Source organism: Osmerus eperlanus, chromosome 5 (assembly GCF_963692335.1).
Source record: "Osmerus eperlanus chromosome 5, fOsmEpe2.1, whole genome shotgun sequence".
Taxonomy (NCBI): Eukaryota; Metazoa; Chordata; class Actinopteri; order Osmeriformes; family Osmeridae; genus Osmerus; species Osmerus eperlanus.
Genome location: NC_085022.1, coordinates 4,733,341 through 4,747,349, shown reverse-complemented (window position 1 = coordinate 4,747,349; position 14,009 = coordinate 4,733,341). Strand labels below are relative to the sequence as shown.

At 41.8% G+C, this 14,009-nt stretch overlaps 1 protein-coding gene across 15 annotated transcripts in view; it reads left to right on the top strand.

Annotated features, from left to right (window-relative positions):
- Positions 1-14,009, top strand: part of LOC134020938 (suppressor of tumorigenicity 7 protein homolog) — a 38,325-nt gene that overhangs the window by 5,686 nt on the left and 18,630 nt on the right. For 9 of the 15 annotated variants that reach the window (XM_062461303.1, XM_062461302.1, XM_062461301.1 and 6 more), the window contains exon 2: positions 783-818. The exons of 4 other annotated variants lie outside the window; for them this stretch is intronic. In XM_062461303.1, the coding sequence (XP_062317287.1) occupies positions 783-818 (36 nt within the window). Of the gene's footprint in view, positions 1-319; positions 819-14,009 lie in introns of all 15 variants that reach the window. 2 more of the 15 variants (XM_062461309.1, XM_062461307.1) reach the window with 1 other exon arrangement.

Here is a 14,009-nt window from a genome sequence, read left to right as displayed (position 1 = left end):
TGCATATTCAATTCAATTTATGGCCGAGTGTCCCGCGCTGTTCCTCCACTGAGATGTGTGTGTGTGTCTGTGTGTAATAGACCAGTTCTGATTGGTCAGTTCTTACTCCCCTGCCTCAGTTCACCGTCCCCTCCCTCGATCTCTCAATTCCTCCATCCCTCTCACCAAGCATCACCAGTCAGGCAGTTTTTAGCAAGGTCCCTGACGTCACTCTGTGTTTGCATAGCCATTGTGTTCCAGGGCTGCCGTCGCCTGAGGATTGCAGTAGCCGATATTAGCTTTTTTTCCTCTTCTCCCCCCCCCCCTCCCCCTTCACCAGGACAGCCCCTGTTTGCTCCCCGCTCCGTGGATGTGTAGAGAAAGAGCAATGACAGACCAGTAGAGCAAATGGATTGACGACCATCGAAGACAACAAGCCGAGGCTAATGCTAGCTGCTACAGCTACATCTCTGGATTCTAACACGCGCACCTTTTGTGTGAAGGATCTCATTTTATTTTTGGGGGGTCCTGTTCCTGCACAAGGTCCACAGCTTTTCAGCCAAACCCGCGAGTGTGTTTTTTTTGCCGCGGGGAGAGTGTTTGAGCGTGGAGGGAAGACTGTGTAGCGGCTAGTGGAGAGGACCATCTGGGCGTCTGAGAGCCAGGGTCGGCCCGGCTGGCTGGATTGTGTGCTTTGATGACCCCCGCTGTGTAGCTGCCTGCTCACCAACCCCCTCCCCTTCCCCTCTGTCTCTCTTTCCCTCCCTCCCTTCCTTCTCTCTCCTCCTCTATCTCCATCGCAGCTCCCAGCCCAGCCATGTTCGGGACAGAGTCTTCATGTAAGTACCACCATCCTCTTTGTGTGTGTTTCTCTCTCTGCGTGTGTTTGAACCGTATGTCCTGCTTTTCATTTGAGCTCTCCCCCCTTTCCTCTATCCTTCCTGTTTCTCCATGTTTCCTGGTGATAGATTGCATTGCAAATAGGCTGGGATCATTTTGCATAAAGGACCAATAACAGCTGGTTGTGCAAAAATCCATGGTTACTTGCTTATCCCTCCCACTACCTCCATCCACTCAACCTCCTTTTTTACCCTTTTTGTGTCCCCCCCCCCCCCCCATCCCTCAGTCTTATTGCACGGCTCCATGTTGATCTCACGTTTATATGGGTCTGCTGTGTGTATTGCTGTACCACTGAATGGAATGGCTTGCCTTTCTGAAACAGGCACACTCTTAGCGTGTCTTTGTGTTCCGTGTACTGGACTGTTACACATGATGGTTTTGGCCGGTAGATGCTTTTGCTGTTTCTTTCTCCTCGTGCCTTCCACTGCAGCCACATCTCATTATCTCTGTTCCTTTAGGTCAGGTGACATTGAAGGTGGTGAACGTAATTTTCATTGCTGGCCTGCTAAGGCAATGCTAGGACCAAATCTGGGAGAGCACTGTTGGTTGAATAGCTAGTTTGCATGGGGACCTCAATGAAGCCTAAAAAAACGGTGTTGATCTGCATGTGGTTCACATCCCTGTGAAAGGACTCTTCTCTTTGATCCGTTCTGTGATGCCCGGCTCGTGTGCCCGCTCGGTGACATGAATAGCATCGGGCTACGCTATTTCAAATGAATTTGTCATGGTCACAGAGCCAGAACCAATGGAACGATGATCCCCTCATGGGTTTAAAGTCAGATCAAGCTTGCAGGCAGAGCTCTTTCTTATTACTTGAGACTTGGCATGGTCTGTTGAAACGCCTCATCATACTGTTGTCTTGATCTTCATCTTAGTAGTTTTACTCTTCAGTGGATAATGATGTTCCAGTTTAGAGATCGTGGCATCTACAGCTCCATGAGTCATGCCCTGCAGAAGCTTTGCAAGGGTCTCTCTGACCTGGTGTTGAATAGTGTGCATGTATGTCAGTTTTAAGTATCTGACTGATAACCGGCAGCTTTGAGCTTGTTTTTGAGATTCACATAATATTAACTTGTTAATACCGAATATGAAAGGAAGACAACAGCGCAGAAATGGCTAGAAAAGGGATATTTGTTTTCTTATATAGAAAAAATATACCCCTATACAATATCTGTGATGAAGTGTGGTCGGATTTGAACTCACCGAAGTATAGTTCTGTATGTGTTTTCATTATAAATAGCCATAAGAGTTTTGGCAGAGATGCGACAGGAATTCCTGTGTGAGATTCAAGTCTTTGAATTGTGCCTGTAGAGTTGAGTAACAATTGATGACATTTCTAGATTGATTATTTACATGGTGACCACAGGTTTAGGCCCCCGCTGGTGTCATCAAGGTGACCAGACCGGTTGATCTCGAGTCGGCCTGGAAAGCAGAATAATACAGGCCTAAAAGCACCATTAGACGCAAACTACAAATGGACAAACACTGTTCAAAGTGGACACATCTGACCACATGCTACACTTAAAGCACTTAGAGCATACTTTCCACATCCAGACTGGGGAAAAAACAACCTTCACTGGCTATCAGAAATATATGTTCAACCTGAGTGATTGCACAAGCTATTCCCCTCCCGACTGCTCTGGGTAAACACAAGAGATTGCATTTTACATCCAGTTCCTTTTCTAGGAATTGTATCTGTCGCCAGTCTCTAACCAAAACACCTTTACCATCCCCCGCTTCCATTGTGCTACCAGCTCACCAAGGGCAATCCAAAATGAATCAATACTCTCTTAGCAATGGAGTAATCATTCGTTTGTGTTCAGTTTTCTCTAAGATGTAGGCTATGTTTTGGTCTGAACTCAAAGATGATGACAGGATTCCTTTAAAAAAATCTCACTTGGCATAGCTACAGCAAAACAGCAGGAGTGCAGCCTTTATTATGCCTGTGGGTAGTTGGAGTTCAGTGCAGAACAGATCTAGACATGATCTGTGAATGATTGGTCTTTTTTGACCCACTGACCAAACGCTGTGAAAGCCCACTGTGACCAAACTATGATAACAAATCCCTGTCACAATCCCTGTCACAATTGATGTTAAGTTGATGTATCTAGGTAAGACAATATATCTGTATGCCTATATCATATAACTTTCATTGGTAAAAAAAAAAAAAGACAGGATGTTGTAAAGTGGGAATATCATTTTAACTCCAGCCACTTTCATTTGTATCCATTTTCCTTGAAATGGTGCCCATAAACTTTACCCATAATCTTAATTCGCTTGCTTTTAAATTGGTGCAAGTTCATTAACTCAATTACAACTTGTGGACCACAACCGTGCCATGTGCTTCTTATTTGGTTTTGGAGTTTGCAGATTTTGGACGATTGCTTGAGTGTTTACTGAAAATGGCAGGTGGAAAATGGCAGACAAGGGGAAAGTGACTCTGATGGCAACCAACTGTCTCTGTTGCCGTGGTTACCTGTCATAATAGTGGCAAAATGGCACAGGGTTGGGTTTCTGTGGTAACTGCTGACTACTGCTATTTGTGTCCTGCAAACTTCAGACTGTATGGCAGAAAATGTATAAGAGAAACATTTGTGACCTTCGTATTCCCAGCCATTGGTTAGTATGCTCCCTGAGTTATTTAAACATTGACATATTTGGTGTTCCCTCCCAGTTGTCGGTTCTACAGCACTTCTGTAGAGAGGTGTAGGCCTGGATTTGAATGCTAAGGGTTTGATAAGTTGGTCAAGAACCCCTTTTCTTCTGTATTAATTGTCAGTAGAGACTGCATAGACCAGTACACAACAAATATTACCAATGGTATAATTTTTTCAGTGATCAGGACTGACTGAATAATCATAACCATTCATAGCCTTAAAGATCCTCTGAAGTGGAATTGAAAATGAGTTTTAAGTTCATCACACCACAGAAGAATGTGTTGTTTACTACCCATCCAAATTCAAATGAAATAAAAACACTGACAAGCAGAGATGGCAAAAGTACTCACTTCCCATACTCAAGTACAGATACTTGTGTTAAAAAATACTCTGGTAAAAGTATAAAAGTAAAAGTAGCCTTGCAAATGACAACCATTTTTTATGCAAAGCTACCTGGACCACACAAATGTTACTTTAGTGCAAGCTGAGAAACTTCAGTGGACATGGAAAAAAAGTCTATATGCCATTGCCTACATTTTAAATAGATGTCTGCCAATAGGCCTAAAACATCACATATATGATTATTGTGACAGAGACTGGGACTCCAGGTTAATAAGATTCTGACTGAGTAGCAAGATATGAATTCAATTGTGATTCTGTGAGAATTCACAGATCCAGTTTCTCTTTCTAATCTTCCCCTTAACATTTAAAGGAATCTACATGCATGTGTGTGTGCTCAAATATGGCTTCCAGAAAGAAAATAAAAGAATAAAATTTGAATTACTAAACAGATATTAATTAAGAAGTTCCCCATACTTTAAGAGTTACAACTAAGAACCGTAGTGTATAAGAAATGAACTGAAAGCTAGTAAATCTTTGAACATGGAGTGCTAATAATAATAAATGTAATATGTCAGTTTCACAATTTTTACAATTGAAGTGCTAGAAAAGTTGGAGAAATTACAAATTCAATGTGCATTGTATTAAAACAATCTTTATTGACATGCAAATAGACAATAGACATCCAGCAAAAGAAAAATGGCAAGTGATGCATGCCCTCAAATCTGTAGATGTGCATGGATTTGTCCTGAATCCCTTCAAGAACTTGGGAGCAACTAGGGTATACAGACATTCTGTATAGTGTCACGTGTCATAATGTAATTGTGTATAGGACATTGAGTGAGTGAAAAAACGTGTGTCTCTGATGGACAGGGAGAGAGAGACCGCAAGTGATCAAATGTACACCTCAAAGTCTGTGTGTGCTTGATGTTGGGTGAAACCCTAAGACCCTTCAAAACCTGTGGAATAACTTTCAAGGCATACTTAACATAAAAACCAGAACCTTCTTTTTTAGCGTGTGTGTGTGTGAGTGAGTATCAGTGTGAATGCGTGTTCGCATGATACAGAGAGAATCCAAAACTACCAGAAAGAGTTGTTTAGATCACAGCGGAGGCTGGTAGTGCAGTGTTAAGCCTCAATGACAGGTGGCATACTGCCGGGAAAGACTTCAGTACCCCCATTGTATCACCTGGGCACCCCAGGTAAGTCTCCAACTGTTTGGCATTTTCTTGGGAACCGGACTGCTTGATTGCTGTAAAAAAAAAAGTCCTCCTCTTCCGAAGAATGGGATGCATCACCTTCATTCACCACAACTTGTTACTTCAGGTGGCTTTTGATAAAGTCAAGGCCTATGGAATACAAAACCAAATTAGAGGTCAGCATTCTCTAAGATGGTTTATAACATTATTACATAAATATTGTCATTTTGTTTCCATTAAGTAAGGGACTTTTCACTATTATAAGCGTAAAGCAAACAGTGCAAGACTTACCCAGTTTTAGGATACATTCATCACTTGTCCAGCAGGTCTTGAATTTGGGGACGAGAATAGCAGCGGCAATTAGCTCTAGATCTGTGAGCATCTGTCCAAAACGTTTGTCAAGGCCTGCTAGAAGTGCTTCGATCAAAGGCCTACGACTTGGAGGAAATGTAGAGGTGCTGGAGCTTCGCCTGGAGTAGTGTTATTCTAGGTACCAACCATATCATCTGCACATTGGCCTCTCCCTGAAGAACATCAAGCGCCTTTGCAAATGGGCTCATGGTCTTTGTATCCTCTGCCAGAAAAGCAAGCTCAACAGGAGTGAACCTGACAACAAAAAATAAGAATTTACAAAAATGAGCGATTAATGAATATAGCATTTCATTCATAGTAGGAAAGTATTCATTAAGCCAATTTAAACCCACCATTAACTGCAAGACGTTAACAAAATTATATGAGGCTACCTCATATTGCAGTCAAGACATCTACAAAATAAGAAGGCAGGTACATACATAGGTATCTTTAGCACACTGCAGACAGCTGTAATTGCTCCTTCTCCTTGTTCCCTTAGGATTCTCACAATCCTCTCCATGGCAAAGAAGAGGGAGTTCCACCGTGTCTCATTGGGCCTCAGGAGCTGAAGTTGTCCTCTATGATCTCAGCAGCTGTGGTAGATCTTGAGCTTTTGCTCCACAGACTTGAACACTTGGAGAATGCTGAACGAGACAGACGCTTGTACACTGGATTTCCATTTGCTTTCGAGGCATCAACGGTGGAGATCAGGTTGAGGTGGCAGGCACAACATTGATGCTTTGGCAGCTGGTATTCCAAGCCATTATCTTCATCCAATATTGTCCCGGCTTCAACAAACTCGACACCTATGATATCTCCCCCCTCTTCTTCTTCTTCATCATCACTCTCTCCTTCTCCCGTACTTGCCCTCGCACCCTAAAGTGCAGCATCTGGATTGTTATTGGTGGCCAAGCCACGAAGCGGCGAAGCCACCATAAGGGTTTCTACCTTTTCTTATAATTGGGTGTGCTCAAGCCTTCGGCGAGAGCACAACCTTTGTTCTCTCACATATATATTATTATTATTATTCTTTTTGCCCCCCTAAAACTCAGTCAATATTTGGCCTACATAGACAAAGTAGGTGTCAAAAGTTTCGTCTTGGTAGCGATTGAGTTGCTTCTATTGGAATTTACGTTCCGTTGCATGGTTTAGGCTGAAGTTAAGTTTTTGTGGCGAAAAGTGAAGCTAACGGTGGCTAATTTGCTAGCCACAGTCACTGAAGTTACTAACATCTGTTAACTTGGGGGATAGCTAGGCTAACTATAGCTTCAGAAACGCCACAAGCAAAGAGGCCAGGGTGATAACTATTTACTCATTTTACTTTGTGATATGACACACAATTGTCATGTGTAATGTACAGTATAAGCTGATATTATTAAGGAAGTACATCTACTTTCGGAAACAGTAGTCTACTATTTCACTGAAGTATTAGCATCATGACATTAGCCTGTGTTGCCCGGGCAACACATACTACAGTGGTCTATGATGTAGCGTTATCTGTTTTCAATCGTTAAAATAAACATTCCTCACATATACATTTTCGTTGTAGGATTTATTCTGACATTAGTAAACGATTTGTTGGTGAAATTACCATTACCTGTGGTTTCAAACCAGTGTAGCTCACTGCAACGCTGTAGCTTACGTGAGACACACTACAAAAACATCTACGCTACACAGCTGTTTAGGAAGTCAAACGGCGACAGAACATGTTCGGCACTCCCCTTACTTAAATCAAAAGTCTATCTAACTACTAACCTGAACTTCATTGCCACAGCCTAAACGTTGTCAATCTGTTCATGAAAATAATTAATTTCAGTTTAAACCGTACAACGGAACGTTAAATCCAATTCAACCAACGCAATCGCTACCAAGACGAACACAGCAGTAGTCTAGTACTGTGCCGTAGTAGTACAATTTACCGGGGCAGCTTCTCCACACAGGGCTATATCGCATTTTGCGTTGTTACTGACAATGATCGCTACCAGTGAGCTTTTTATGAATGAGCGATTTTCCACTAAATAAATGTCAAGCTTATTTACGTTTTGGGGGGCATATTTTCCGTTAGCAGATGGTACTGTTTGAATCGCAATTCCATCTTCTACTGCCGGGCAACGTCGTAGAATAATCTTCAAAGGGGGTTCTTTATTCATGAATGAATGCAATGAGTAGGCTAAATGCCTGAAAATATCATGAGAAGGGAAAAACTTAAAATGACGTTTAAGTCATAGAGATTAGGTCAATTTTTACACCGGTCTGCCCAATTTATTCGTTTTGTTTCAACGATGAGGCTGCCTCTTGCAGGGGAAATGAGAAGACATCTATTTCATTCTACACTTCTCGTATTTTCAGTTGTAAATGAGCAGCAAAAAAAAAATGCTTTTAAATCTGTCATCTTTATAAATAATAAGTATGCATTTTTATATAAAATATACAGAAATATCAGTTGTAAAAATGTCATTCAAAAACGGACCCCTGTGCAACCGACGCAAGCAAGCACACCCTACAATTTCCCCAGAAATTGTACCCTCTCTAGTTATTATTATTATTATACATCTGCCATGGGAGTCTATGGCAGCCCCTAGAACCACATGCTCAGAAGTTGTGAAATTTGGCACACTCTTTGGGACCTGTCCCCTCATCACTTTCACCAAGTTTCATGTCTCCCATTTATACCCTCTAGCGCCACCAATGGGTCAAAGTTGAAAGTGTGTTTACACACGTTACCTTTGAACCATATGCCGCATTTTCCAAAATGAGGTATCATTGGATTCCCTGGATCAAGACAAGTTCAACGCACTCTATGACGTCATACCCAGTCATATAGATTCTCCGCTATTTTGAATGTTAACGAAAAGCGTTTTTTCGCTACTCCTCCTACAATTCTTGACGAATCTTCTTCAAAATTGCCACAGATGATCTTCAGACCAAGCCTCACAAAAGTTATCCCCTGGAGCTTTGATTTTCGCAACCGTTTGTTAGTTACAGCCAATCAAATTCAGCAACTGATCCGGAAAAAGGGAAGTGAGGTCATATCTTAGTGAATCTTTGATGCATTGACTCCAAACTTGGTGTATGGATTCATGACCCTGTTATTAAGAGGTCCGAAAAAGGTAGGGTCATTTGAGCTCTAGGGGGCGCTACAATAGGCAAAACTGTGTTTTGACCAATAACTGTTGATTTGTTTGTCGTATTTAAGTGATTCCTATGTCTCGTGATATCTTAGGAGATCCCGTGTCTGACGCATGTTAACGCATGATACCAGACCAATTGATGAGGCCGCCATTTTGAATGAATGAATGAAACTTTTTTCCCTACTCCTACACAATGTATCCAATATTCACCAGATTTGGCACAGATTATCTTCACCTTGACATGTCAAAATAGGACTGAATTACAGCTGTTGGGGCAACAATTTGGGCCAAATCTGACCACGCGTGCCACAGGAGAAACAGCTTACTTTTTGTATACAGTAACTGTACACAGCAATTCCCAGCGCTGAAAATGGCTCACTGGGATAAGACGGGCTCCTTTGAAGTGCAAGGTCGTAGGTTCGAATCCAGCCAAAGTCTCAAGCATGTCATGATACTGGTTTATCTGTTTAGTGATGCCAGGTATGCGACAGTAGCTGTCGAGCAGTATAATCATAATGGTCACGATAATGTTTCATTCTCAGGGGATTTATACTCAGAGTCAGATATATTGTGCTTTGTCGATATAGTGATGCTACATCTAGCCAGTGCATCGGATTTCTTGCATCATAACTTCTGAACAGATTTGTCATAAATCACAAGATTGGTCTCTTCTGATTCTAAGTGGCATACTAAGTCGAAATATATCACACTGTCCCGTGTCTGCCATTTTGGGCGTTGGCCATTTGGAATTTTCATAAAAACAAACTCCTCGTTCGCCGTTGCTCCTATTTTCATGGACATGTAATCAAATCATTTTCAGACCACAATCACCTTGACATGTCAAAATAGGACTGAATTACAGCTTTTTATACTTGGGTCAAATCTGACAACGCTTCCCACAGGAGAAACTGCTTACTTTTTTTTATACAGTAACTGAACACGGCATTTCCCTGCAGTGAGAATAGCTCACTGGGATAAGACGGGTTCCTCTGAAGTGCAAGGTCATAGGTTCGAACCCAGCCACAGTCATCAAGCATGTCATGATACTGGTTTATCTGTTTAGTGAAGCCAGGTATGCCACAGTAGCTGTCTAACAGTACAATGGTAATGATAATGTTTCATTCTCAGGGGATCTATACTTAAGAAGAGTCATATTTATTGTGCTTTGTAGATATGTGTCCTCTAACCTCTAGGGGGGCGATCCCGTGTCTGACACATGTTAACTTGTGATACCAGCCGAATTGATGCCGCCATTTTGAATGAATAAATAAAACGTTTTTGTCCTACTCCTCCTACAAAATGTATCACCAAATTTGGGACAGATTATCTTCAGACCACAATCACCTTGACATGTCAAAATAGGACTGAATTACAGCTTTTTATACTTAGGTCAAATCTGACAACGCTTCCCACAGGAGAAACTGCTTACTTTTTTTATACAGTAACTGAACACAGCATTTCCCTGCAGTGAGAATAGCTCACTGGGATAAGACGGCTTCCTCTGAAGTGCAAGGTCATAGGTTCGAACCCAGCCACAGTCATCAAGCCTGACATGATACTGGTTTATCTGTTTAGTGAAGCCAGGTATGCCACAGTAGCTGTCTAACAGTATAATGGTAATGACCATGTTTCATTCTCAGGGGATCTATACTCAAGAGTCAGATTTATTGTGCTTTGTAGATATGTGTCCTCTAACCTCTAGGGGGTCGATCCCGTGTCTGACACATGTTAACTTGTGATACCAGCCGAATTGATGCCACCATTTTGAATGAATTAATAAAACGTTTTTGTTCACTCCTCCTACAAAATGTATCAAATATTCACCAAATTTGGGACAGATTATCTTCAGACCACAATCACCTTGACATGTCAAAATAGGACTGAATTAAAGCTGTTTAAACTTGGGCCAAATCGGACAACCGCTTGCCACAGGAAAACTGCTTATATTTTTACCCAGTAACTGAACTGTGATTTGCAGCACTGAGAATCGCTCACTAGGATAAGTTGGTGTCCTGGCAACGGCAACGTCAGAGGTTCGAATCCAGCCAAAGCCGACGAGCTTGTCATGTCTCTGATTCTCTGTTTAGCGAGACTGTAAGCCACTGCAAAGGAAGCCAGGTACACCGCAGTCGCTAATTACCTGTAGTCAAGCTACAAGCTATAGTCAATGCAATCCTCACACAAACTATCAAAATGATTTTAGATTTTCGAAACCGTTTGTCCGGTACAGCCAATCAAAATCGGCAGCAGAGCCGCCAAACAGAAAGTTGTGTCGTATCTCAGCAAATCTTTGATGGATTCACGCCAAACTTGCTGCGTGTACTCGGAACACTCTTCTGAGGATGTCGAAAGTTTCTTCTGGGTCATCTGACCTGCTTGGCCACCCCATTGCTGCTTGCAGCTATATTTTTCAATTGTTATTGCTATTTTCATCCAGCTCACCATAGACTCTAAAGGCCTTTATAACATTTGAACCATTGTCAGTTGTTGTGCAAACAATCTTTTTGCGGATGTTGTACTCCACGTGTATATTGTTGAGAGCACTAGCAAGGGCGGAAAAAGTATGTGACCCTTTTATCTGTTTGCACGCTAAGGCAGCACAGCACCTCTGCAGAGTTGCACTATCTATCCAATGCGCAGTGACACCTATAAAACCCCGTCTGTGTGCGGTCCAGCAATCTGTAGTGGTTGCAATAAACGCAACTTCATTCAAGGCCAATTTCAGATTATTTTTCATTTGTTGTGTTGCTTTTTCCACTTTGTTTGAGTGCCACGAGACATCACAGCTAGATTGGGCTGGAGGAGAAGCAGAAGGTCTTTGAATCCCTGCTGCTCAACTACACTGAGTGGGTGTAGACCTTGAATGACGAAGTCAATGATTCATTTATCCACACTGACCTGTGACACTCTCTTGGCTTCCCATAACTTTGGTTGTTTGGGTGATGGGCCTGCATCCGGGGTTGACTTTCTTTTCTGAACAACTGAAGTGAGATTTCTGTATCTCTCCATATGATTGACATGCTTTCTCTGTGAGTGAAAATACAGACAAACACAAAACTAATTGTTCAGTGATGTAGCCAAGACCCTCTGAGATAACTTACTATGAAATGTAAAACATTAGGCACCATGGCCTAAAACCTATATCTTGGTATAATTTCAACTAGCAACATATCAAAGTATATTAGCCCATAATTATTTCTTGACATTTCAATACACTGTACATGCAGCCTCTACCTCTGAATAGGTAAAGCACTGGTATAGCAACTGTATGACAGCTGTACTGTTTTTTCTTTTGTGTGAACTTGCAAATTCTTTATGGCTAGCTAAAAAAGTAGAACTTTTGGATTACCGTCATCCTTGATTCTAGAGACTGACTGACTGAGATCTGGGGAGTGCAAGCAAGGGCTGTTAAGAAAAGATACAAATGATAAATCCTGACCAGTGAGTCTCCGCCTTCTGTCATGTACACTCTGGAAAGCTGTGTGTGTGTGTGTGTGTTGGAACAGCTTGGGCCCAGAGCAGCAACAGCTGCAGATTTCTTAACGGTCACTTAGCTTGTGCTCCCCACATGCCTTAACCAGCTCACACACAGTTTGAAAGAAAACACATAAAGTGGTCGTAATAAAAAAAAACATGATAAAAAATATGAGTCCTCTAACTTACATCTGAGAGGTTTGAGACATTAACCTTAGCTAAAATTAGCCCAAAATAAAGTATATTTGAGACAAGACCAAGTAAGTGGGTTAGCTCTACTTAACTAACCTAAATGCTAGCAAACCAAGGCATCGTCACTGCTAGCAGGAGAACAAATTTAACTGACCATGACGTAAACTTAATAAAGTTACTGAAACAAACAACAAATAGCTTTTGATTACAGCAAAAAGATGCTATTACATGTCGCCGTCCATACTACTATGCTATTAGCTCTACCGCCATCAAGCTGCAATGATTTGTTGTGAGTGAATGCCGCCGAATCTGTCGAGTCATTTTGTAGTGGTGCGTCAAGTGCAACGTATATTGCCATCCAATTAGATTGAATTGTATATTTATGACACAAAAATAATAACGGTAGCCTAACTCCACTGTCATTATTTGAAACTTAACGAGCCAATTTTGTAAAATGTAAGGAGTAGAAAAGTAACGATATTCGTGTAAAAAATTTAAGGATTAAAAGTAAAAAGTCGGCACAAAAAATAAATAAAGTAAAATAATCTGAAAAATCTACTTGAGTTCAGTAACGAAGTATTTGTACTTCGTTACTTCCCATCTCTGCCGACAAGTATGTTAAATATCCTGTAAAGTGGACCTGGAAACGAGTTTGAAGTTCGCCACACCACAGAATAATGTGTTATTAACTACCCATCCAAATTCGAATGAAAAAATAACACAGACAAGTATGTTAAATTAGGCTTTGAAATCGTGAAAAAATCAGCAGTCTTCTCTGCTTGAGACTGGGGGGGCGTGTCGCCTGAAGGAGCTGAAGCTCCGCCCCTCGCTGCCTAGTGCCTACCTCCGACCCAGATAATGGACGCTATGTCAAGCCGAACAAAACCGTATAGAATTAGAATTTATTTGTTCAATGAGTGAAACATACAGATGCATATAAATGAAATGTTCCCCTGAGCTGTAACAGTAAAAATGGACACCAGAGACAGCAGACAGTGAGCTCTCCAACTAGGCTACTTCTAACACATTAGCTACCATATCACCAAAATACCATCATTCTACACCGAGTAGCCTAATATCAATTTAGCGGTTTGCACTAACTCATAGCAGAGATACCTCTGGAAAAGTTATCTAGTATAATTATAACAAGCACACAGAACTGAGTGATCAACTGCTGGCGGCGGTGGATGGTCCAGGTGCGACCGGAGGATGAACGGCCGGAGGGGCGATGCTCGGTACGGCTCCGCGCTGCAAGAGAAGCCGTGTGTTGGTGAACCCCGTCTGTCTCTGGTCCATGTTAAAACTGTCCGCCGTGAAATGGTCAGTGCAGAGGCGGCTGTTGGAGTTTATCCGAAGCTTTCCATGAGCGTGGCTCTTCACAAAATCTATCCACCTATTTTTCCTTTCATTATCAATAGGGAACTTTAAATGGCGTTGCAGCGCAGCTGGATTTCTTGCATCCAGGGAAGATGCAGTTGTGGGTGGTGGGAGACATCCTGAAGATAGCTAGCTAGCTGATGTAGACTACAATAACAGTACAGCAGGAGGAGACATTCAGTGATCTGGCGTAGATAGGGCGAAATGACGTAGATAGGGCATTTTTTGGCTCCGCCCATTAAAACCTGATCTGAAAACGGAAGAGAAACTGTTCAAAGGTCTAACTCCACATTTCAGTGCGACAAAGTTTTCGCACTTTGCACATGCTTTCAGGAACTCATTTCACACGTATATAATGTACTTAGAAGCAAAACATGGAATTTACTTTACAGGATCTTTAAATTAGGCTT